The sequence below is a fragment of the Megalopta genalis genome, chromosome 3 (assembly GCF_051020955.1).
Source record: "Megalopta genalis isolate 19385.01 chromosome 3, iyMegGena1_principal, whole genome shotgun sequence".
NCBI lineage: Eukaryota > Metazoa > Arthropoda > Insecta > Hymenoptera > Halictidae > Megalopta > Megalopta genalis.
The window spans coordinates 13774149-13800115 of record NC_135015.1 but is presented as its reverse complement, the minus strand read 5'-3'; the positions used below and the strand labels follow the sequence as shown (position 1 = coordinate 13800115).

At 42.7% G+C, this 25967-nt stretch overlaps 2 protein-coding genes across 2 annotated transcripts in view; both read left to right on the top strand.

Annotated features, from left to right (window-relative positions):
• Positions 1-2410: 2410 nt before the first annotated feature.
• On the top strand, positions 2411-7986 carry LOC117229531 (daughter of sevenless). The gene is made up of 7 exons (XM_033486069.2): positions 2411-4168; positions 4501-4629; positions 4701-4887; positions 4974-5255; positions 5343-6056; positions 6145-6284; positions 6360-7986. The coding sequence occupies exons 1-7, from the start codon at positions 4088-4090 to the stop codon at positions 6600-6602; spliced, it is 1776 nt and encodes a 591-aa protein (XP_033341960.1). The 5' UTR covers positions 2411-4087; the 3' UTR covers positions 6603-7986.
• A 1447-nt stretch (positions 7987-9433) lies between these two features.
• Positions 9434-25967, top strand: part of LOC117229530 (uncharacterized) — a 205486-nt gene continuing 188952 nt past the window's right edge. The window contains exon 1 of the mRNA XM_076520118.1: positions 9434-9765. The gene's annotated coding sequence lies outside the window, so the exon portion shown is untranslated. The remainder of the gene's footprint in view (positions 9766-25967) is intronic.

Below are 25967 nucleotides of genomic sequence, written 5' to 3'. Positions count from 1 at the left end.
GCCAAGGAATTCATTTTCTTCGTGAAAATCGGCGCGTTTTGTACGCCAAGGGTTAACTCGAACCACTCCGGTACCAACGTCGCGAATCGATATGCGAAATATTGCACGAAACGTTGCTAATTCGTTCGGTAGGAAAGTTCGCGATCTCGTCGATATCGATTCGCGACAACTGCAAAAACAATCGCAGATGCCGCGAAAGCCCGAGCCTCGTCTCGGGGTTGCTTCCGCAGAAGCGATCGACCCCTTTCGAGCTGCGCCCTAATTAACGGGACACGCTGTATGTATAATTAACGACGCGGAGGACCGCACCTCCGCCGCGGAAAGCTCAATGTATACATAGACGTGTATATGTAGATACGTTGCAGCGAATAGCGGGCTGCGAGACAAAGAGAAAGAGAGCAGATTCCTTTTATAAAAGTGGCGAGAGGGTGGTGGCGCAGCTCGCGCCGCCTCGAAACCGATTTCCTCGGACGTTTCGAGCACACGCGGAGCGGCGCAATATTTCGTCCAAAGATGAAGCTAACGAGAGCACGTATTCCGCGATCCGCGCCGCGGCCGGCGACGATCCCCATGACTCCCCGCCCGAAAATAAAGCAGAGCGATCGTTTTCCACGCCGGCGTTTTCCCGCTTATTTTCGATCGAGGGAATCAGCCTGTCCCGCGACCGCGACCTCGGCACTTCGCCTCCCGGGACCGCTCTCTGTATATCGAACTCTTACGATTTTTTTTCCTTTTTATATATTACATGTTCCGACAAGAATTGTGATCGTCCTGTAAATGATTCCCCGCGGCTCCTTTTTGTACCATATCGACGCGGGGCCACCGAGACAGCGAGGCACATTCCATTGGTGGGTCCGCGTCGAATTATTTCTGTAAAACAAACAACGTTGGTCCGCGTCCTGTTGCCCGCAGGATGTTCGCTCGATGTTCGCCGCAAATTTGTACCGAAAACTCCCCCCCCCCCCCCCCCACCGACACGCGTCCCTAGCGACTGGTTTGCGACACCGACATATTGCCCTCGTAACGGAATTGTATAGAAAACAAGCGAAAAATATTTAATAAACGATTTATGGATTATTCGACTACGAGCTTGAATTTTTTCGGTGGCCGTTTCTCTGTTCGTTTGCTTCGCGAACTTGTTCTTTGTTCGAAAGCGACACGAGGATGATTATGCCAGCCAGTTTGAGAATCGTTGTCATGATTTTATGGTAAGAATTGAAGCAAACCGGAAAGCACGAAACTCGAGTTTACAAACTGGAATGAAAGCAGTGAGGAATAATTGCTGAAAATTTTACGGCCGGTACAGTAATCGCGGGTGATTTACGAACGCGTGAAAAAGTCAATAGCGCGCTTTATCGCGCTTTCCGCAACAACGTGTAAGTTGGTTTTTCCCGTCGAGAAGGCCGCGCCGCGAAAGAACATCGCTAATCGCGAGTGAAGGCTAGGTTTAAATATCGATCGGCGTCTCTACCGCGTTAAGCATTGAATTGCAAATTAACCAGGGCATATATCCCGGGCTTTGTCTGTCCTTCGTTTCGCCGTCGGGTCTCGCGCGATTTTGTTCACGATTTCGTGTTTGAACGTTCATTTGCCGATCTCTGGCGGAGCAACGACATCGTGCCCGGCCGATTGCTGAACAGATAATCGTTGCGACACGTAATGAAACGAGACAGTGCCGGTTTGTCAGTAATCGTCGACACAAATAAACTCGGCCGATACGGAGAACGTAGCGTGCTTCGTCTTGGCAACTGCATTTTTCGTTTATTCGGAGCGTTTATTCGCCCTATATTCGTTTAATTATAAAGCTGACTTGTCGACGAGCATTCGATGAATCGTGCCCACTTGGCTTTTCAATTTTATCCTGCGATCGCCGATCGTTTGCAAAATTGTAATCAAAATCGATAAGCATTAAATCTGCTATGAACCTAATTTAGGACATGATAAATTCTTAGAGATGAGAATTCGACTTTGATAATTATGCGAAATGGGTGTTGTAGGGTGCTATTAGTCATTATCTCGCAGAAGGGGATACTGACGCATTCGCGTGAACTAGTTGTATTACTAATTTTTCGGAGTATCGTGAAACAGTGCAGCGCGACGCTCGCAGTCAGCTCTCTCCGTCAGAGTGCACTGGCTGATCGAAATATCTAGAATACCAAGCGATTCTGTAACCTGCATATTGTAACAGACGATTCGCGAGAACATAATAATTCGCTATTTCCTCTGAGAGAAGAGATTTTTATAAGCCATCATCCATCTCTCTCTCTCTCTCTCTCTCTCTCTCTGTTAAAGCTTTGACGAATCAGTACGTCCACGATTAAACGGCTGATGCAATATATTTACAATTTTTCAGAAAACTTAATAACACCGTGTTGAATTTTCTAAATTCTTTCGTTTCGTGGGAATATCAATGTTTGCATTCCTGTTCAGGAATTTCTTTGTTCGCGTCGAATCAGAATCAGAATGTGACTGCCACGCGCAGTTGCACTGTACAGCGACGCGTCATTTGGATCGCTTTTAACCTGTTAACCGACTGACTTAGCAAGCTTTCCCAGTACATGCAATTACAGCCAAGTGAGAATCCTTCCTTCGATTAATTATGTAAAATTTCTGTCGGTGCGAGTCTTCTGTCGGAATAGAAGACAAAGGGAGGAATCTTTATTGAACCGCTTAGGAGCGATGTATGTCCACAGATTCGTTTGGAAGATACAAGCAGACAGGAATGACCAGCTGCTTCGCATTCAATAATAATAACAATAACGACATTATTACGTCACGCACGATAAATGAACGGGACCCGCCATTTTTGCTGCTGTAATACCTAATCTCGGTAAATCACTAACTGGAAAACAGGGAGTACGAAATACGTACGTAATACGGAGAATAGAAAAAGTAAATTATAACAATGGCAAGTAGAGGGAGCTTCTCTGAAGCGCATAGAAAGAATGCTATGAAGTACAGTGGCTCTAAAAAGTTCTTCGTAGAATACAATAGATGGTTTAACATTTTATTTCAGAATGTTTCAATGTGCGATTAATCTTAGATAATTAAGTTATCCCATCTCTCGGTACATTCATTTTTGATCGTTATCTTGGTCCATACTTTCGTGTGTAAATCGACACCTACCCCATTTACGTTCACATTTTGGTCTTGAATTAATACTTCATTCACGAATTCTATATTTTCAAAATATAACAAGTTTGTATACTGTGTCTCGGTAGTATGTTTACAGTGCATTCTTCGGGAATCTCTCTAGTGTACGGAAACTACATTGACCCTGACATTCGTGTCAGTCCCTAGCGACAAGATTACATATTACACATCTCTGTGGTGACTATAATCGTCCACAAATAAATTAAAGATGAAATTTCATAAAGCAATAGTTTACAAACAATGCAAGGTGAAAGCATTGTAAATGCTGCGTTTGCGAGACATTTTTGGAGCCATCGTGGAAGGCGTCTTGGATGCCAGAAGTGTTGTACGATACGTACATATGTATGTAGATGGAACGGGTCAATCGTATGAGAATTTAGACAGATTTTAGCAAGAAGAGTGGCAACGTAGCGCTGAATAATGATTCAGTGCTCGATAGGAAAATAATGGTTCGCGGTTATGTGCTCATCCTCGTACGAACAGCGTTCGGGCACAGCCCGAGAGAGAAGTGTGTGTCATCCAGTCATCCACCACGATGCTTGACATGGCTTGGCACGCGTGGTCAAGATGGTGATTGGTGATGGTGGTGGTAATGGTGGCACGGTAGTCGGGCCTTCTCTCTTTCGTGTCACCGTCTCTCGCTTCAGTGTTCCTCTCTAATTCCTCGCTGGCTCTTGGGATCGGAGGGTGTTCTCTCGTCATTGATGATGCCGAGTCAGTGATGGGAGCTGACCGTCATTGTGTTGGTGCTTACGCATCGTCTTTGTGTGGTGAGATCTCTGTGGACGGTCGGTGTATCTGTGGGATCGCTGCTGCGCCGTCCAAAAATAGATAAATGAACGAGCAGCAGCGTGCCATCCTTGTTGTCGGTGGTTCCACGCACTCCGTAACAATGCACGATTATTAAAAGGTTCGTGGCCGACCGCGGACAGGAATGGAGGAGCTCAAAACCAGTCAGGAGATAGTGCACGAAGGGTGGCTCATTAAATCGCCACCTACGAAACTTTGGCGAGCGGTCAGTATCCCATGGAACCATGGCAAACTGGGAATTCCGTCCGTTCGAAAACTTTCCATTGTTTACGTTCGAGAACTGTTGTCAAAACTATCGTGTTTAAGATACGTTTCGATCAGAATTCTATCGATTCTAACCTCGAAGCTTGCGTATCTTCGTTGACTGTTCAAACGATAATGTTTTCTTCCTTATCCAAAGAATAAGACCCTTGTTTTTTTTCTTCAACTCCGCTAAAAATACGCAGATGCTAACATATCAATGATTCCTTATAATGTCACTACGGTGTCATGTCATAGCTACACAAATTTTTCATCTCAATATCTATCTACTTATAGCGATGGAGGAAAAGGTGGTTTGCCCTACGACATAGTGGAGAGCTGCCGGGTCAATATTTCCTGGAGTACTTTACAGACAAAAGGTGCAGGAAACTAAAAGGTCGTATCGACCTTGATCAATGCGAACAGGTAAATGTTTATTAGAGATATCTATATTGTGTCTATTCGCTCTCTCAATATTTATTTGTATCTATTTATAGGTGGACGCAGGACTGAGGTTTGAGAATAGAAAGCAAAAGTACCAATATATGTTCAATGTTAAGACACCAAAAAGAACGTATTACTTAGTGGCAGAAAGCGAAGCTGACATGAACAAGTGGGTAGATGCGGTGTGTCAAGTATGTGGTTTGAAAGCGTACACACAGGATGAAGAGCAGCAATGTCAAAGTATATATTGCTACCATTATAAATTACTAAAGAGCTATTAACCGTTACACTTGAAATACTGTCTGAAATTACAATGTTGCTTTCAGTGTTCCAATTCGAAACTCAAGAATCCCCACCTATTTCACCTACTAGCACCATCTCTGGTCCTTACATTCCCATCAGCGAGTGCATTTCTGGTCGTCGTCTAAACGACACTAGTTCTCTCAGTTCGGCTCTCGGTCAAGGGCCAGAACATTACGATGCTCCAAGACGTCTTGCCCCTTCCCCTCCTAGATCTCCTACAACGACCGACGCGGAGAGTGTGTTCACCGACGATGAATGGACTGCTCCGGTGCCTAGCGTTAACTGGGAAACATTTCCTTCCTCGGGTAATTATTCGACAAAACATTTCGATGCTTTGCTCCAAAACCATACATTTAAATGTTAAATCCTTCTGATTAAATCCTTCATTCCAGGTGAGTCGAAGCAACTGCAAGGCTCGAGCGACGCCGAGATTGGATCCTGGAGTGTCCGGAAGCGCTTTGGCAAGCTGAGAATCGTCGACTCCGCTGTGCCTCCCGCTGTAGAGAAGTTACCAGCACCTCCCAGACCACCGAAACCTCCGCACATGTTACCTGAAAATCCTGGTCATAACTATTTAAATCTGGACGGTGCTACGGAAAGTTCGAAACCAACAACACCGGCTACTCCCGCGCCATCGACACCCGCGACCGCGATAGTCACCGACGAATCCTACGATTTCCCAAGATCTCACCAACCTGGACAAGCACCCGATCCAGCCGCGATCGATCAGTCATCGAAACATTTTTATTCGAACGCCGCACCCAGCAGCGTCGAAGAGACCCGCGTGTTTCGTTACGACTTTCAGGAAGAGGAACCGTCGAGTCCCCGCTCGGAGAGTTCTGCAACGGCTACCTACTCCAATTTACCAAGTCCTCTTGTCCGTGAGAATTCTGCGCCGTCGGCCGCGGCCCCGGCGCCACCGGTCGTTTACCGAGAACTGAAGCCGGGTAGGAAAACTAGCGATTCTACGTCAATTATTAGCAACGAGCCTTCTCCAGGCCCAACTGTACCGGCTCTGGAAACGAGTTCCGCCGAACATTCGCCCGCTGAACCGCCGAGTATTAACAGAAAGCTCAAACCACCTTTAAATAGGTCACCTGTGGAAGGTACGCTCGGTTTGATTACAACTTTTTTTTTAGTAAACCTATAGTTTCGTGTTCCACGATGTTTATACGAAATTGAAATGTATTTCAGGACCCTTGCAACTGGCTTCTCCGCCTGGAAGGGGAAGAATTCGAGCAGCACCTAGTCCAACGCCGCCGAGTCATGTACACTCAAACCGACATCAGTCAACATCGGACGAAGATAATAATGCTTTCGATGATAAGGAGGAGGTGCGTGGTGTACGACGATATCCCCGATATATTGGAATGGTGTTTTATCGGTATAAGTTAACTTTAATATTCCAGATATATTACTATCAGGATCAGAATACGTTCATTCCTGCGAATCGACGCCTCGTCGTTCTACAATATTTGGACCTTGATCTGGAGGCGACGGAGAACTTCACGTCCTCAAGTCTACCGCCGACACAGTCTCCACCAAACACAACAGTGTACAAAACAGTGGATTTCTTGAAAACTGAAGCATTTAATCGTACTCGTCAGCGTGTTGAGGAGGAGAGGAAACAGTGTACGGACGAGCTTGCTTAACGCGTGCTTTCGTCTTTGTTAAATGTTTGAACGCGACAAAGTAGGAGGGGAATAGGTCGTAAAGTATTTTACATAGTGCCTAGTACTGTTACTATTTGACTGGCACTCTCGGCGACCTTGAGAAGACTGCGACGCTTACGCAGTACTTAGCGACTATCTTCAGACGCTTTTTTAAATTTTTATGTTTGTTACGAAATCGAAGATGCTTTCGGATCTTCGTTGTCGCTGATATACGACTAGTTGGAAACCGAAGAGATAGCAATATTCAATGGACCAAAAATGTAACGTTTATAATTAAGGGAACATGACGGAGGGACAAGTGAAAACGCTTTTCGCGGGAGTCGTTCCATCAGAATTTGTTGAAGAATTTTTAATTAGAGGCGTAAGTATTATTAAATTTAGATACGATCACTGTTTTATATAGGTTTTACGATACGACTCGATACGAGAAAGAGGCATTTTTATTGTCGACCATGCAACGAAGTAAGCATGTATGGTGTCGCTAAAATTTTCTAGATACCCTAAGTTTAAGTATTGAACAAATAATATGTAATATATTTTCAATGTGCCTGAATTTATCGTTTTTTCGAGGGGATGAGTTGTTTGTTATCGCATATCATGAACGAACAGTGGAATATCATATTTATAGACGTATGAAAATTGCTGTACATCTATTTTTGAGATGATAATGATGATGATGATATATGATATGATAGCGCAGATTTGGTTCTTTATAGGTTTTATTGAAAATCGTTTATAGAATTTTTTATACTTGGAAACCATTTGGGTTGAATATTTTTAACGTTTCTTATACTCCCTGTTGTTTAGTAACGTTCCGAAGCATTTTCCTGCAATGTGTAATTTATATCTATCTATTTGATTGTGTGTTCCCCGATACTGGTTACTAACTCACGGTAACGAAAATCCTGGCCATAAATTTTAAGGAAGACGAAAGTTACGCACATTTTTTAACGGCTATTGAAACACAACATCGCATGCCATAGTTAGATGTAGACACATATACGCACTAAAAGTACATAGAAATATATTTTATGTATTTAAAGAATGTATACGTATACAACGACGTATGTATACAGTTTTATTTTTATAATAGCTGCATTGTAATTTCTTTACCAATGAAATTGATACATTATCGGAACTTTGTTCCACTTATTGTTTCTATAAGATAAAAGGAAAAATATTCATAATATTTTTTCATTGCTGGGGTATCAAGGTGTCCTGAATTAGTAATACAATCAAAGACAAAGAGTGTGAATCGAGTAGTTTCAGAACAGTAATTTATAATTTTACATATGTATGTGATTTGGAAACGAAGTATGTACATTTACACGTTAATACATGTTACTTATAGTAACGTACCACACGTTTGAGTCATATCATTGAAAATGAGAAAAATGCGCAGAACAGTTCATTTAACATATCTATATTTCGACAAAGATTCGTATATTGATCAAACTAAGTCTAAATAATTGTTTAATTACTAGCGCGATTTAAATGTAGTACATACAACGATCGAAGGTTCGGTGATAATCGTTTGAGCGATTAAATAAACCTGTCCTTTCATACAAATAATATTTAAGTATCGTATACTACAATACTGTGTTCTCAATTTTTTTATTTTTATCGAATATCGCTCAAATTCATATTTTTTTAACGGTATTTTTTTTATCGTAAAACTCTACGGATGTTTTAGCGAAAAATATGGAATAAGAGTTTTTAAAAGCATAGAAATTCTTTTTTTATTTACCGCTGCCAATTGTTTGCTGTTTTATCACCGTCATATTCTGCGGATCTAAATATGCGTACGAAAAATAGCATGAAATTTACCAATTTAGGGTAAAAAGATACGCTGGGTGTATAGAAATGTTCATGGGAATCTTTTGCGCCTATATCACGCAAAAAAAAGTTGATTTATAATTGCAAATATATAGAATAGGTAATTCCAAGAAAAGTAAAGTAATTCCATGCAAAGTTCAGCTGAGTCCAGCTAAAATCAATCTCTTTCAGGCAATAGTAGCGCTTCTTGTGACAAAACCAAGAAGCTCCGTTCAGGGTCCGTATAGTGCCAATTAGTATATGATAAAACGCCGGAATCTGGAAGTTCTGTTCAGGGGACCGTACAGCGCCAATTAGTAAGTAGCAAAACGCCGAAACTTCTAGTCAAAATTAATTTAAATTTCTAATACAGATAGCGCCACCATGCAAAATTCTATGTCGGTGGTGTCGCGAAGGCGCGTCACTTCTGTTTCCGTTATATTTCCAGATCCCGCGTATTTTGTTTCAGTTCTATCGCATATTTTTTGTCCGGCCACGATACCGAAAGTTTCTTTTATTTATACAACCGCAGAGTCGTGCAGCCCTCTTTCGTGTTTCAAAGATTTTCGTCCAGGTTAGTGTTTTTCTTGAGAAACGTAAAATTTTGTAACTACATTGATCTAGAATCACAAATGTTTCGCAAAGTAAAAATCGGAAGGATCGTTTGCATACCGAGTTAGACATATATGTACATACTTAGAAGTATGTACATCTATGTTATACATACATTACAAGTTGTAACATATTTTGAAATACCGATTGCCCAGGTCTTATCACGAGGATCTATCATTACATCTCTAGTCCTACAGTTCGTCTGTGCTAATAGATCGTCACTATTATCGTCGCTCGGTAAAGACTGATAATTCTACGTTACCGATAGTACCGCGCCGGGATTCGTTAGAATGTTCACGGGAATGCTGCTAGGTTATTGGCCCGGTTGGCGGTTCCCGGTTGGTGGTGGGAGCGACAGAAAACAGAATCTCATTCGCTCGCTAACCGTCGAGCGTGCGTTCGTTGTTTGTTTTCGCGTTTACTCGCGTACATTGTTTTCTCTCGTCGTGGACCCGTAGAGTTGCATTGTCGTGTACAGGCGCGTTGTCATGAAAACTATGTTACTGGGTGGTTCGGGTCTTTTTTTTTCGTTGTGTTGAACCTGTGAAACATTGAAATCTTGTGTTCGTTTTTTTCTTTTCTTTTCGACCATTTCAACGAAAAGTGCGTCCGCTTTGTGCATTCAACCCGTTTCGTCACGGAACTCGAATACGAGTCAACCAACCGGGAAAACATCGCGAAGAATTGGGACGGCTTTTCAAAATTCACTTTCAAGGTAAGTTCCAGCCAAGTTTTTGCGCATAAAACGTACACGAAGCACTCGTGTTCCACGTGATGATGGACCCGCAGCCACTTGTTGGCCTCCGGGATTCCACGGATCGTGAACGACGACTGGCTTTTAATATTTCTGCGATCTCAAACTCGTGCCACACGATTTCGTGTTTTCGTTCGGTCTTTCGATGACTGCTCGTTTCCCGCATAGAAAGAGAGAGAGAGGGAGCTAGACGATTTCCACGGGGACCTTTAGGGTTGATACACATTTACGTGCTAGGATCGGGTCGTGCTAGCAGCATGCTCGATTGAGAGTGTTCATGTTCGATGTGCGAGCATGGTGCCAGGCAGGACCGATGATGACCTCGAGATTAAAGGGCCTTAGACCGAGATTTGGGAGTTCAACTTTATCTCGTTCGGATTTGCCGACACAATTGTGAGCTTTTTCTCATTAAAATAAGACCAAACACGATATAATTTTCGTAAGATTATAACGATTTTAATGAAAAATATAAGTATACCTTTTATATTAATATTAACTTAAATATTTTAGATAACCAATAAAACGTCGTCCTACACGAAATTTTTATATTTTTGTAGCTTAAACACTCTCCGTATCGAAATGATTGTCGAGCAGATTTGCTCCACGTAAGAAAAAAGAAGGGTTATGTCATGGTTATGCCAAAGTTATGTTAGGGTTTTGCCAGGGTTATGCCAAAGTTACGTCAGAATTATGCCAGGGTTATGTCAATGTTATCGCTGATTTACAAATTTGCAACATTCGAGCCGTTTATTTTGAAAGTGGCATAAGTCGCTTTGTTTTTAAGTCGATATATTTAAGGGTTTGCGTTCTAACACGTTTAAAAATATGGATGCTAACTTTCGAGAAGATTCACTTGTACTTGTTATCTCAGGATGCTGATATTTTTCTCGGTATAAATAATTTCGTACAAACATGAAAAAATCACCGCTTTTCATTACGGTAAAGTGACTTATGCCACTTTCAAAATAAACGGCTCATTTGTTGCCCACAGATGGTCACCAGAAGTCGAGCCACGATCTAGCCTTCACGGATTCCTTTCTTCGCGTGCTTTGTCAAGTCGAAATGCTTTCCCGGGTTTATTACCTGCAACGTTGGGACGAAAGATTGCACACTCTGTTCACATCGTACCGGTTCCGTAGTTTCGTCTCGCTTTGTTTTAATTACTGGCGATGCAAGCCTGGTCCGGGCCTGCCGGTTTGAACGAAGTTCGAACACGTTTGAACATTGCCGGGCGTTCTGGCACGCGTAGTGTGAACACTCCAATGTAAATCAAATGTAAGAGTGATTCGGCCTTGGTCGGCTTTGGAGCACGGTCCGAGTCTAGCACGTCGATGTGAATCGACCCTTACTCGGCTATTAAACCCATTATCAGATTTCGTGATGTTTTTGTGAAACTCAATGTTATTTGTTTGACGAAACAGGAAAGAAAGGAGTCGTTACCATATAGGCGATAATATTATATATTTTTTTATATTATTATGTTAGATATATTATCGTTTATATTATGTTATATTTTACGAAATATATATTAAAAATTAAACTATATATTTCGTAAGATCTAACATAATATAAACGATAATATATCTAACATAATAATATAAAAAAATATATAATATTATCGCCTATGGTAACGACTTCTTTCTTTCCTGTTTCGTCAAATAAATTACATTGAGTTTCATAAAAACATCATGAAATCTGATAATGGGTTTAATATCCAAATTCGATACATTAGCATACAAATGAGTGATTCAACGTAGAAAAATGATACGATTCACGTATCTAGGTAGTTATTGTGTTAAATGTGCGCGGCTAAATTTGAATCAAATCTGCTACATATTTCGACTGAAGGAAATTGAAAGAAAAGAAATGTTACTTTCTACATTTTACAATCTATAGACTAACAACGTTCTTGAATCCGTTAAAACGTGGTACATTTTTAAACTCGAATGCTAAATTCATGCAACATTTCCTGTTCGTATTTCCATGTTTAAAATATTGGGTTGGCAACTATATAAATATTTCTTGTTACATTTGATGTAACAAATCTTTAGTATATCATTTCTCTTCGTACGAAAAATAGCTTGGACTTTGGCGGTAGGCAAGCTTGGAATACAGTAAATTCTCCTTAATTGAATGCATCGATCCTGATCCGATCATCTTAATATATTGGGTTGGCAACTAAGTAATTGCCGATTTGTTCAATGAAATAAAAAATTCTTTTTTACTTGGAACGAAGTTTAATCTGTAATGTATTTTCCATTTTGTTCGATGACCTTTTGCCATCTCTCTAACAGCTTGAAAATTCCACGCTCGTAGAAAGTCTGGTCCTTTTCGGCCAAAAACTGAGTTAAGTGAGATTTTACAGCGTCATCATCATTAAAAGTTTTACCACGAAGGGAGTTGTTCAGGGATCGAAATGAGTGGTAATCCGATGGCGCGAGATCGGGGCTATATGGTGGGTGTAACATCAATTCCCAACCAATATCCATCAATTTTTGCCGAGTGGACAAAGACGTGTGCGGCCTAGCATTGTCCTGCTGGAAAATGACACCTTTACGATCGACCAATCCTGGTCGCTTTTCCTTGACCGCTGCATTCCATTTGTCCAGTTGCTAACATTCACCGATAATAAAAAATAACATAATAATAATAATAATAATTTTATAATATAACATTTACGGATATCATAAAAATAGGAGTGAGAGACATCTATAACTGAAATCGGCAATTACTTAGTTGCCAACCCAATATATCGACCTCGTACAATCCTCGATTCGTCGAACCGTTTGCACGAACACGTTTCTTACCTGTTACTCTCTCGACTGTCACGCAGGTACGAAAGATCGAGTCGACTTTTCGTTGGTATCGTTCGCATGATATTAGAACCGTGGGCTAAGCCGGTCCGAGCATGAGCCAGCAGGTTCCTCGACCACTTGTGGATTTTCCGACAAGCCTAACTGAATCAGCGTAGCCTCGAACATTCCTTTCGTCGTTCCTTTTCTGGCAGCCTATTATTTGTCCGAATGCCCCCGCAGATTTCAGGGCATCGAGATCTTTTCGGAAAGTACGTTTCCCGTTGCATTCACGCCAAGAATGAAAGTAAGGTTTTGTTGATTTATCGCCGTTTGGACGGCAGGTGTCATTCTTCAGCATTTATAGCAGCCACGGCTAGATCCGTTCAAAAATCCATACGATTAACTCTCATTTGCATATATTATCGAAAGCTCTTCGTCGAGGCCAAAGTTAATCCTTTTGTTAGTTTCAATATTAACGGATAATAATCACATGTGACAAAATTAGAATCTAGACGGAATGTTAGTAATAACACTGGGTCCAAACGGACCCGCCATCCGAGGGTTAACCCTTTGCACTCGAGCGGTGATTCTGAGACACCACTAAAATTGTTACGCCACGATCCAAGATAATTTTTATAATATCAAGGCTTAGGTATAAAAATAATTTTTAAAATTCTAACTGTTGCACGAGTCAAAAGACTCAATATCGTATGCATAAAATGCACTTTGTCGCTAAAATGGAAATACCATAAGTGAAAAAATTTAGACAGAATGTTTGTAATAATACTGGGTCCAAACGGACCCGCCATCCGAGGGTTAACCCTTTGCACTCGAGTGGTGACTCTGAGACACCACTAAAATTGTTACACCACGATCCAAGATAATTTTTATAATATCAAAGCTTAGGTTTAAAGAATTTTTAAAATTCTAACTGTTGCACGAGTCAAAAGACTCAATATCGTATGCATAAAATGCACTTTGTCGCTAAAATGGAAATACCATAAGTGAAAAAATTTAGACAGAATGTTTGTAATAATACTGGGTCCAAACGGACCCGCCATCCGAGGGTTAACCCTTTGCACTCGAGCGGTGACTCTGAGACACCACTAAAATTGTTACGCCACGTTCCAAGATAATTTTTATAATATCAAAGCTTATATAGTTACTAATATTCGACAAGAATTTAATTCCATGCACGATGAAACATGTAACTTCGAGCAGCGCATTAAAATTGCAGGTGTCGCCTGACAATTAACCCTTTGCACTCGAGGCACCACTAAAATTGTTACATCACGTTCCAAGATCATTTTTATATTAACAAAGATTACGTTTAAAACATTGTTAAAAGTCTAACTGTAGTATAATAATATGTATAATATAACGTTGTGTTATATTATATTGTTTTATATCTTGTTATATATATTGTGCTATATTATATATAACGTAATGTTATATAATACGTATAACATAAAATGCACTTTGCCGCCAAAATGGAAATACCATAAGTGAACAAAGTCAATTTGAAATTTTCCAGTTAATACGGCTTCGAGTGCAAAGGGTTAAACGTAGCGCGACGGGTCAGCTGGAAAGTTTTCGTGCCGTTAGCAACCTTCGAATTCGCGTCGGCCTTATTTCGTCGGATTTCTTGCGAGATCGGCGCGGCGCGGCGGGCCGTTTTGCTTTTCCCGTTACAAATTGTCAACGAACGGCGAATTTCCATCGGGTCGCGCGTGCTCTTTCTCAAGAGAGCATCGCCGTTTCGTCAGGCGAACAACAATGTTTACGGTTTCCCTTGCGCATGCAACGCCAGCTCGTTATGCATCCACATTGTTGTTGCGTTATTGGCGGTTATTGCGAAGCACGCCGGGGCAAGTGAGAAGTTCTCATGCACAATAACGATCATTATCGGTAACGCTCTTCGACCGAGCATAATACGACGCGCGCATTCTTTCACGGACTTTCGTAACATCGTCGTGGAAAAGCTGAACTTCGGTTGTGCACGGCTCGCGCGAGCCTGTACCGTGCCGGGATCGCGCGATCGCCTTCCACGTATCGTTGATCGATCGATCAACAATCTCCGCGCGACTCGGAACATTCGAAGATTAACCCTTTGCACTCGAGGGCTGCGGAGCGGAGCCATTTAAAATTTGTCTTCAAACTCGAGGGCTCCGCTACGGAGACGATGCAAATAATGTTCAGTTTTTAACATAAGAACAAAAACAAATCGTAAAAATTAGTTATAGGATATTTCGCTGTTGGTGACAAATGACGTTTGTATCCATAAACAATGAAAAAAATAATAACATACAACGATGACTTTTCTTTTAATGCTTATATCATGAACTTACATGTGAATATGATCTTTTCACTAAAATGGCTTCGAGTTGCTGGTAATATGACTCAAAAAAAACTTCGAGTGCAAAGGGTTAATATCCCGGTTACAAAGCCGGGTCCAATATCGAGCGTAATTGGAGCGTGTTCGCGATGCGTGTAAAGCATTCAGAAAATCGGTTGTCCGCGTCCGAGCCCCGCCGCGGGCCCCCCGGTCCTTTCGGGATCTCGTTCGTTTGATCTCCGGCAGAAGCCGATTTGAAAATGACGCGCTCGGGGCGAGGGCGGGGCCCCGATCGAGGATCCCATTTTAGATCTGTGCGCGTGGTTCTTTGAACTCGATCGATGGAAGACGAAGAAATCCCCGAAAATAGACGGCCGATAACAGCGGCCAGCTGCCTCCGAATTCCATTAGCAGTTTGATAACTGGCCAAGCGACTCTCTCGTTTCCGACGAAACGGCGACTTGTTTCGATATCGGTTTCCATTCGGCGCCTCGTTACCCCGCATTTCGCGGCCGGGCCTCCTTTTGTCGCTGCTTCGCGGAAAGTTCAGCGTCTCCTTTCAATCCCGACGAAACGCCGCCTTTATTCGCGGCAGAAGCGTCCCTCCCCCGCAATAAGGAAATAGGTGGACTCTCTCTTTGTCCGCCGCGGAATTATTCCAACTTCGCGATAACAGTGGTTCACCCTCTCGCCGGGGATCAACTGTGCCCGGCTCGCCCGATCCCCCGAATAAAGCGCGGACGCGAAGCTGGAGCCGAGAGAGAAGACCCAAGACAACGCTTTCCGGTGAAAACCTTGTGTAGAACTTTTGCGAATGAAAATGCGCCGAAGAGATCCGAACCGTGACCGAGAGTACGCGAAACCTTTGCGCCCGTTGAAGTTGCCGCGGAATTAAAGTCCTCTCTTGCATCGAATCGAGGAAAAATGGAAATTCCGCGCGCAAATTGAAGCGAAGCTGGCGAACAGGACGCCGGTCACGGGTGTATACGTTTTGTAAGCGGCTTTCGTGGGTCGCGAAAACATAATGATCACGTTGTCGAAGCGTCCGGAAATCCAACAGCAGAAAGGGATAATTCCCCTCGAGAAACTTCGTAAAAAAAAGGAAGAAAAGGTACGCCGAATATATGAAGGAATCCGATGAGAAAAAATTACTATAGGATAATCTCGGCACAAGTATTATATTTGCACGTAGTATTTGCAAGCATTCCGCATGTTTTCTTTGTTGTTTAAATTTCCTTTCTCTATCGATTATGAAAGTGCAGAAGGAAGTAACGGGTAGGCGTACAAAAAAAAGGTGAGCAATCAAAATGAGATGCGAGTACATTTAGTAATTAAGATTTTAAAGGATCAATAGCATATTTTCATTGCGATATGCCGGTATGAAAAAGTATGATACGTTAACGCGAAGTTCGTATAGATTTTATTCACCGAAAAGCATTAAAAGTGCAAAAGGTTTGATGTCAAGTATTGTTTCAGTTTATGACATTTTTGTATCCGTTCTGGAACATTCGTATAATTACCATCGCTATAGCTGTTACATACAGACTAATAAATTAAACATTTGTATTATTACCATATATTATTTATTATATTTATTATATTATTATATTTTATTATATATTATTATATTTATTATATTATTATATTTCATATATTATTATATTTCATATATTATGCGTTACCTACAGGGTGTCCCAAAAATGTCTCGCAATCCGAAAGTATGAGATTCCTGAGGTTATTTGAAGCAACTTTTTCCTTAGCGAAAATGCAATCCGCGGCTTTGTTTACGAGTTATTAACGAAGAACAGTGACCAATCAGAGGTGAGATCATTTGGCGCGAGACGGCCGAGCCAACGAACGGAACCGGGCTCCGTGCACTCGTTGGCTGGGCCGCCGCGCGCCAGCCGAGCTCGCCTCTTATTGGTCAGTGTTTTTCGCTAATAACTCGTAAACGAAGCCTCGGAGAAAATTTTCGCAAAGGAAAAAGTTGCTTCAAACGACCTCAGAAACCTCCCATTTCCGGATTGCGAGACATTTTCGGGGCACCCTGAATAAACTAACAAATTAAGTCCCTTTGCAAAGAACTTCGCCGACTTTGCAATTAAACTGTCAACGATCCAAAAACAAAAAAAGAAAGAAAAAGAAAACGAAAACGAACAATTCATTGTGCAAAATAGCACAGGTAGCGAGAACTGTTTGGAAAGAGCCAGAGCGCGGCTCTCTCGCGGTTAGTTCCGCTTCTTTATCCCCGCGATCCGGAAAAGGACGATGAATGGCAGACCGCCTAATGCGCGTTACGTGCGCCGGCGGGGTCCAGTTTCCCGGAATCCGAGAGGGTTTCTTTGCTTTTCCGACCCGTTCGCTAGGCTCGCTTAGCGAGGACAGTTTTCTTAGGACCGGTTTGCGCCGCGTTTGCGCGCGTCTTGCGCCGCTGCAGGTACATCTCGTCGTAAAAATTGCCGCCCACGCTAAACCCAGGATTTATCTCCGCCATTACCTCCGTGGCATTCTCGAAAGAGGGATTTCTTAATTTCCGGCGAAGCTTAGACGGGATCCGCGTCCTACGACCGTAGGAATTCTTTCGTCGCGACCGACAGGTTTGTCTTCTTTCGGTGCGGTCGTAACTGACCGCCGCCAGTTATCGCGTCCCCGGCACCATATATTTCAGCAGTTCGTCGATTCCCCGGACATTGGTTCGTCGACACACGTACTCGATCCTTTAGGGACGCTCGCGGTACGGTAATGTCTCTCTATAATTGACGCTCAGATTGTCCACGAAAATTGACAATTTGGGAGATACGATTATTCGAGCTTCGTGCCTCGTTTTTTATGGTTATCGATTGCCAACAACTATAAAAACGAGCTGCAAGGCTCGAATAATCGTATCTCCTCTTCCCATATCCCTTTTTTAGGTGGACAATTTGGGAGGAGGAGATACGATTATTCGCGCCTTGCGGTTTATTTTTATAGTTATAAATTGTCCACAATTATAAAAACGAGCCGCAAGGCTCGAATAAACATCTCCTCTTCCCAAATTATCTGTTTTAGTGGACAATTTGGGAAGAGGAGATACGATTATTCGAGCCTTGCGAGTTTATTTTTATAGTTATAAATTGTCCACAATTATAAAAACGAGCCTCAAAGCTCGAATAATCATCTCCTCTTCCCAAATTATCTGTTTTAGTGGGCAATTTGGGAAGAGGAGATACGATTATTCGAGCCTTGCGGTTTATTTTTATAGTTACAAATTGTCCACAATTATAAAAACGAGCCGCAAGGCTCGAATAAATATCTCCTCTTCCCAAATTATCTGTTTTAGTGGACAATTTGGGAAGAGGAGATACGATTATTCGAGCCTTGCAGTTTATTTTTATAGTTATAAATTGTCCACAATTATAAAAACGAGCCTCAAGGCTCGAATAAACATCTCCTCTTCCCAAATTATCTGTTTTAGTGGATAATTTGGGAAGAGGAGATACGATTATTCGAGCCTTGCAGTTTATTTTTATAGTTATAAATTGTCCACAATTATAAAAACGAGCCGCAAGGCTCGAATAAACATCTCCTCTTCCCAAATTATCTGTTTTAGTGGACAATTTGGGAAGAGTAGATACGATTATTCGAGCCTTGTGAGTTTATTTTTATAGTTATAAATTGTCCTCAATTATAAATACGAGCCGCAAGGCTCGATTAATCGTATCTCCTCTTCCCAAATTATCCATTTTAGTGGAGAATCTGAGCATCAGTAAGGGAGACATTACTGTATGTACTTGGAAATTAGATCGAGTCATAAGTAATTTCCGTTTCCTTTATCAGACATTTATTTCATTTTACTTTTTTTATTTTTATTTGCGCATTTTATCTATCCTGAATCCTTATCTATTTAGTGAAAGCAAAAACTCGTTTATCCCGGTGACTCATAGCGGGGCAGATACGAGCGATAGTTTCTATCTATGCTGCATCGACAGTTATTTAGGATTCGACCTAATATTTGTTCGATGAGTTGTCGCACAACTATTTTCTCCCGGCGAAACTCGTCGTCGCGGTGGCTTAATTATTTATTCTCGCGTGGTTTTCGCGGTAAACAAGATCGTCTCTGTGTCCGTTCGAACGTTCTTCGCTCCGATTGCGATCGCACTATCGCACAGAGACACACATACACGCATATTCGGACTCGGTACAGCCATTTAGTTATCGGCTCCGACTTCCTCGACCGTACACGTGGCCTATGAAAAACAGCCCGGTCCGACTGCCCGAGCGAGCACGGTCATTAACGAGCGCAATTAAGCGTCGTTAGAACCTATCCGTGGCGGTGCGTCGTTCCTCGGCTCGTTCGAGATGATCGTTCGGTAATTCGATCGAGCCGAATGCACCGTACGTTCGCGCCACTCGTTTGCGAAGACGCTCCAAGTCTAACCAACATTTCGATATTATTGTTATTATTATTATTATTATTATTATTATTATTATTATTACAATTATTATTATTATTACAATTATAATTATTATTTTTTTTATTCACCGTCCATGCATAAAGTTTTAGGATACATTAACCAGTTAGCTCTGTTCGACGAGTATACTCGTCGTGGAGAAGCAACAATATAGTTTTGTCGTGACGAGTATACTCGTCGTGGAGAAGCGACAATATTTTTTGTCCTGACGAGTATACTCGTCGTGAAGAAGCGACAATATCTTTTGTCGTGACGACTATACTCGTCGCGGAGGAGCGACAATATTTTTTGTCGTGACGAGTATATTCGTCGTGGAGAAGCGACAATATCTTTTGTCGTGACGACTATACTCGTCGCGGAGGAGCGACAATATTTTTTGTCGTGACGAGTATATTCGTCGTGGAGAAGCAACAATATTTTTTGTCGTGACGAGTATACTCGTCGCGCGTAAAAAGTAGCGGCCACTGACTTCGATTTAAATAGTAATTTTTAGTGAAAACAGAAATATATTCTCAAATTTCAAGATGTTTAGATTGTTTACATTTGTTTACATTGTTACACAAAAATAAGATTAGAAAAGCATCATGATATTGGTGTTCGACGTACAAAATTATTTATCGTTCTTTGCTTTGCCGAATACCACTCTGCAGCAGCAATTTGAATTTTTAACTTTTACAAGTATTTAATTGTTGTGGATAAGTGGACAAGTGAATATTAGTAATTTAATAAAATATAATTTTATAAAATAACACCGCGCGCGCGCGTATTTTTTATCCAATATTTCAACAGTGACACTTACAGCAATGTCTCTCTAATTGACGCCCAGATTGCGCACAAAAATGGACAATTTGGGAATAGGAGATACGATTATCCGAGCCTTGCGGTTTATTTTTATAGTTATAAATCGCCCACAATTATAAAACTATAAAAAATTATGATCGTATCTCCTCTTCCCAAATTATCCATTTTAGAGGACAATCTGAGCGTCAGTAAGGGAGACATTACTGTACTCTGTGTTCGACGAGTATAGTCGTCGTCGCTCGATTCTCGCGACAAGTATAGATGCGCGCTCTGAATAGAAGGCGCCACAGCTAACTGGTTAATTGCACATGAACATACATTTGTGTACATACTTAGTCTACACACACGATCTAACTCACACTAACTCGTACCAACAGTTCTTTGGTCAACAATTGCTACTTTGTTCGCCCGCCCACTTTCCGACTGCCCTACTATTATACACAATTCTCTCTTCACATTATCGCTTCATAACTCGTTCATTTCATCTTCCCAATTTATTTCCTCTTTCCTCTTATTTCCTTCTTTTACACGTTCTCCTACTTCCGCCTCCACCATTACCATTCATCCCTCCGCACATCCAAACACGCTGAAACGTTTCCTCCTGCCGACCGCAGACTTCGCATTTCCCTATTTCATCCGACCGGGAACCTCCGCGCCGCAACATTTTGATGTTTACCGCGACGCAAATCACTTCTTCTTCTCCGGTTACATTCGAGCGCGGCTGATTTATGATTTCCTCGGGCGGCGGGCACGTTCGATCGGTTCAAAGTGCGCGCACCGTGGGCATTGTTGGCGTTCGCGGAAGATTGTGCGTTATCCAGAGGCCGTAGGAGAACCCTTGTCGCCTTCGTAATTGCGCTTTGTCGGCCTCGTCGCAATAATAACAGCACAACCAGAGGTTTCGAAGCTCTATCGCGCGCGCGCGACGCGGCCCGACGCGGCCCGCACAGCTCCCGGTGGGAACAATTACGATAGTGGTAATAATCTGTTTGTTGCACCTATTCGAGGGACTGTAAAACGCGCGTGTTTTTGCGCCCGGTAATCTAGTTTCTATTGCGTCGGAATTAAACGCGGCGCGGTTCGTAAAAAGCCGCGTAATCACGGTTTATGCTAATAATTCACGGGAGCCACGTACGTGGGAAAGATAAAAAAAAAAGAAACACGCGCGCGCGTTGTAATTGCACGCGGGAGGAAAGGAGCGCGTTGCCCCGAGGAACGCGGGGGGAACGGGACGAATCTCGGAACGCGACTTCCGAGTACAGTAATGTCTCTCTAATTGACGTTCAGATTGACCACAAAAAAGTGGACAATTTGGGAAGAGAAGATACGATTATTCGAGCCTTGCGGTTCATTTTTATAGGTATAAATTGTCCACGATTATAAAAACGAGCCGCGGGGAAGTGGAGATTATCCATTTTAGTGGACAACCTGAGCGTCAGTAAGGGAGACATAACTGTACAGTAATGTTTCCCTTACTGACGCTCGGATTGTCCACAAAAGAGGACAATTTTGGAAGAGAAGATACGATTGTTCGAGCCTTGTTGCTTGTTTTTTATGGTTGTCGGTTGCCAACAACTATAAAAACGTTTTGCAAAGTTCAAATAATCGTATCTCCACTTCCCAAATTGTCCACAAAAAAGGACAATTTATTAACGCTCGGGTTGTCCACAAAAAAGGACAATTTTGGAAGAGAAGATACGATTGTTCGAGCCTTGTTGCTTGTCTTTTTATGGTTATCGGTTGTCAACAACTATAAAAACGTTTTGCAAAATTCAAATAATCGTATCTCCACTTCCCAAATCGTCCATTTTAGTGGACAATCTGAGCGTCAGTAAGGGAGACATTACTGTACTCGGGAACACCTGTACCGTTTCGTTCTATTTTGAACGACGGTGGGGGTGGTGGAGGGGGGTTGTTCTAGCCGAAATGTCGTCACGGGATATCGTCTGCAGGAATTGATCGCGGCGATCTTGTTCCGCGCGTAGCTGCCCCCCACTTCGCCTCCGATCCGAACCATTGTCCGCCGAAATGCATTTACGTAGCAACCGCAAACAATGACTTCCGCGTCGCAATTGTATCAAGCAACGAATTGAATGAAACCGTCGGCTCGAAAGGAAATTTCCCCTCGTTGCGGTACTCTGTGACTGGAGGACTCTGAATTTCGCGCTTCCTGCCTGTTGCGTCGCGCTTGTGTCGACCAAGCCGGTGGCATGAAAGTGCGCGCGGGGCATAATGATAATAACGCGTCTTTATTATACGGTCGGGCGTGAGCGCGGTGGCCCCGCCAAGAAAAGAAAGAGAAAGAGATATCGAAAGAGAAAGAGAAAGAGGAGGAGGAGAGCGAGGCAGAAGAAAACGGTGAACGTGTTGCCGCCGCTCGTCTACACGTGTATTATATGTAATACCATGCACATACATGCGTACATGTAGAATCCGTGTGTATAGAAATGACGATTCAAGGCCATTCGCGAAGATGGATAAGGACGATACCGTGCCGGACAGGTGTACCGTGAAAAACGACGGAAAGAAAGAGATGGGGAGAACAGGCGTTAACTCGCTCCAATTTCGCGAGGGATCGTGCAACTCATTGCGAACCAGTCCGTTCGCGGGAGATAGGGAATCTCGGTTCCGTTTGACCGTAGAAAAGCTGCCGCGGTTAATTCGCGGGCAATTTATACGCGTCACGGGGCGAAGTGGAGCTCGCCGAGCGGCGGAACGCGCAATTAAAAAGAATAAACTCCGTGGGAGGTATATATCTCTCTCTCGCGCGCGCGAGCGCGACGCCGCGCTTCATTCTCACAATCGAGAACCGCTTCCGTTTCAACAATCTCGACCATTCCGACCGCGGGACCCTCCCATTATCTTTTAAACCGAAACTCTTCCTCGATTCGCAACGCCGAGCAATGCCAGCGTCGTCGCATCGTTGCAGTCTTATTATTCATTCGCGGAATCATCGATGCTCGTGTCAACAGTTTCTTCTCCCTTTGCGCACGCTTCTACCTTTACCTACTGTTACCATAATTCTTCCGATCGTTTGCCAGTCGATGCAAATTACTATGCACGCTTCCTTAATTATTCGTTCGCAGTTCACGCTCATCGTTCTGACAAATGGTTATCGTTACGGTTACGTTTCACCATTGTGCAACTCAATTTTTCTCCCCTTTCTATTATTCCTTCTTTTGCATTCTTTTGCATTTTCTAGCAGCGCTACTTGCTTGTCTGATAAAATCTTTCGTATATTATATTGTTCTGTTGTTATACATATTTACAATATTTATTGTACATTTATTATGTACACTGCACTGTTTCTTACTTTTCTTTTTACGTTTCTATTGTATCGTTTCGTAAACAGGATGTCCCAAAATTATGGCACTTCTGGGGAATGGATTCCTGACGTTATTTCTAGTAACTTTTTCCTTAGCGAAAATGCAATCCGCAGCTTCGTTTACGAGTTATTAGCGAACAAACAGCGACCAATGAGAGACCGGCTCGGTTGGCGCGGGGCGGCCGAGCCAACGAGCGGACGCAGCTCGGTTCCGCTCATTGGCTCGGCCGCCTCGCGTCAGCTGCATCTCGCCTCTCATTGGTCACCGATTTTCGTTAATAACTCGTAAACGAAACGGCAGATCGCATTTTCGCTGAGGAAAAAGTTTCTTCGAATGACCTAAGGAATCCCTCATTTCACGGAAATACCATAATTTTGGGACGCCCTGTACATTTAGTTTCTTCTTTAGTTTCTTTATTTTCTTTCTCGATTTTTATCGTACTCGTCTGACGGCTGAAATCTTTTTCATTGCATTTCCTCCTTTCTGTCAAAGGGTTCTTTTACTCGCATATACGAATAAACTGTTGTTATTATTATTATTATTATTATGATTCTAATACCGAGAGGTACCGAGCAATGCCGAGAAATACTCGCGATTCCGAGTATGATCGAGGAGAAAGCTCGTTCTGTCCGGGCGGCGTGCAGCGTTATTATCCCGATCATGGTCAGAAGCACGCGGTAATCAATGTCCGCGGCGATCGTTATCCCGCAGAGCGGCCGTGTCCCCTTGATAATTAAGCACGACCGAGACAGGAATCACGCGCAGATTCACCTACGGCCGTGTTGTTTTCGTCGGTTCCTCCGCTCGGAGTCGAGCGGCCGCGCCGGCCGACAGGCGACGCGTATTACGTGTGCACGCGCTACTCGCGAGTTTTATTGCGTTAGACGGGAAACCGTGAAGAGAGTCAGTTGTGCCGGGGGTCGACCTGGATTTAGGCGTGCCCTACAGACGCCTCGCGGTATACATAGATCCACGGGGAAAGAGAACGAGCGAACCGGCTTTCAAATGTCACGGGCCCGGAGAACGGGATACCACGCCGCGCCGTTGGTTGCGAACACCGCGCGATTCGCACACGATTCGCACGATTTGGCTTTTCGCTTTTGATGCGCCGGGGACGTTGCTCCGCTCCGGAGAAACTTGTTACACCGATTGTGGACTCTCACCGAGCTGAGCGCGCGCCGCTCGTCTCCGAGCCCCCGAATCAGTGATTGACGGAACCGGACCGAGAAACTGGATGATTCGCGTAATCGTTAACCCTTTCGGCACGAGCGCCGGATGATTCGCGTAACCGTTAACCCTTTCGGCACGAGCGCCGGATATATCCGGCATCCATTCGATGACCAATATGGACGAGTGCCGAATACATCTGGCATCCGTGTAAGCCATATTTCTGTAGGCCCTTTACAGAATGTTGACAGGAAACATTTCAAGAAAGATTTAGAAACGGATTAAGCACAATCATTACTTAACGCTTGAGAAAATCTTCGTACAAACGTGGACTGAGCCTGCGTTATGTGCGCATTTTCGCCGCGGCACCCCGTACAGTGGGAGTGTCACGGCGGACAACGCGCTCGTACCGAAAGGGTTAACTCGGAATCACGAGGAAACTAACGACGACGAGTGTTAGGAACAGAGCTTCGGTGGAAACTGAATCGAAGCTGTAGCAGAAATTATTATTGTTTAACTAAGTTAAACTATTTCGATTCGATACGATTCAATTTCAATTTAAACGTCACTGTTTATTAATTATTCGCCCATCGAATCGTAGCGTTCCAAACTGCTGATTCGCTGGTTCTCTGTCAGTTTTAACCCTTTGAACCCGAGTAGCGACTCGGTGACTATTTAACCGTTAACTCGGAATCAAGAGGAAACAAACGACGACAAGTGTTAGGAACAAGTGTTCGGTGTAATTGATTTCGGTGGAAACTGAATCGAAGCTGTATCAGAAATTATTATTGTTTAACTAAGTTACACTATTTCGATTCGATACGATGCAATTTTAATTTAAACGTCATCGTTTATTAATTATTCACTCACCAAATTGTAGCGTTCCAAACTGCTGATTCGCTGATTCTATCAGTTTTAACCCTTTGAACTCGGGTAGCGACTCCGGAGCACCGCTAATATTGTTATACCACGTTCCAAGATAATTTTTATATTATCAAGGTATATATTTAAAAAATTGTTAAAAGTGTAATTGTTGTACAAGTTGCAAGACTCAATTTCATATGCATAAAACACTCTTTATCATATAAACAAATAAAAATGTACTATGAGTCTGAAAAATTATTTTCGATTTACAGTTCGATACGATTCAATTTCAATTTAAACGTCATCGTTTATTAATTATTCACTCACCAAATCGTAGCGTTCCAAACTGCTGATTCGCTGATTCTATCAGTTTTAACCCTTTGAACCCGGGTGGCGACTCCGGAGCATCATTAAAAAATTGTTA

Bases quoted from the DNA above. Each gene is read 5' to 3' on its own strand.
- LOC117229531 (XM_033486069.2), top strand. From the start codon at position 4,088: ATGGAGGAGCTCAAAACCAGTCAGGAGATAGTGCACGAAGGGTGGCTC. The intron at 4,888-4,973 runs GTATATATTGCT...TGTTGCTTTCAG, and splicing joins TGAAGAGCAGCAATGTCAAA to TGTTCCAATTCGAAACTCAA. The intron at 6,057-6,144 runs GTACGCTCGGTT...AATGTATTTCAG, and splicing joins AAATAGGTCACCTGTGGAAG to GACCCTTGCAACTGGCTTCT.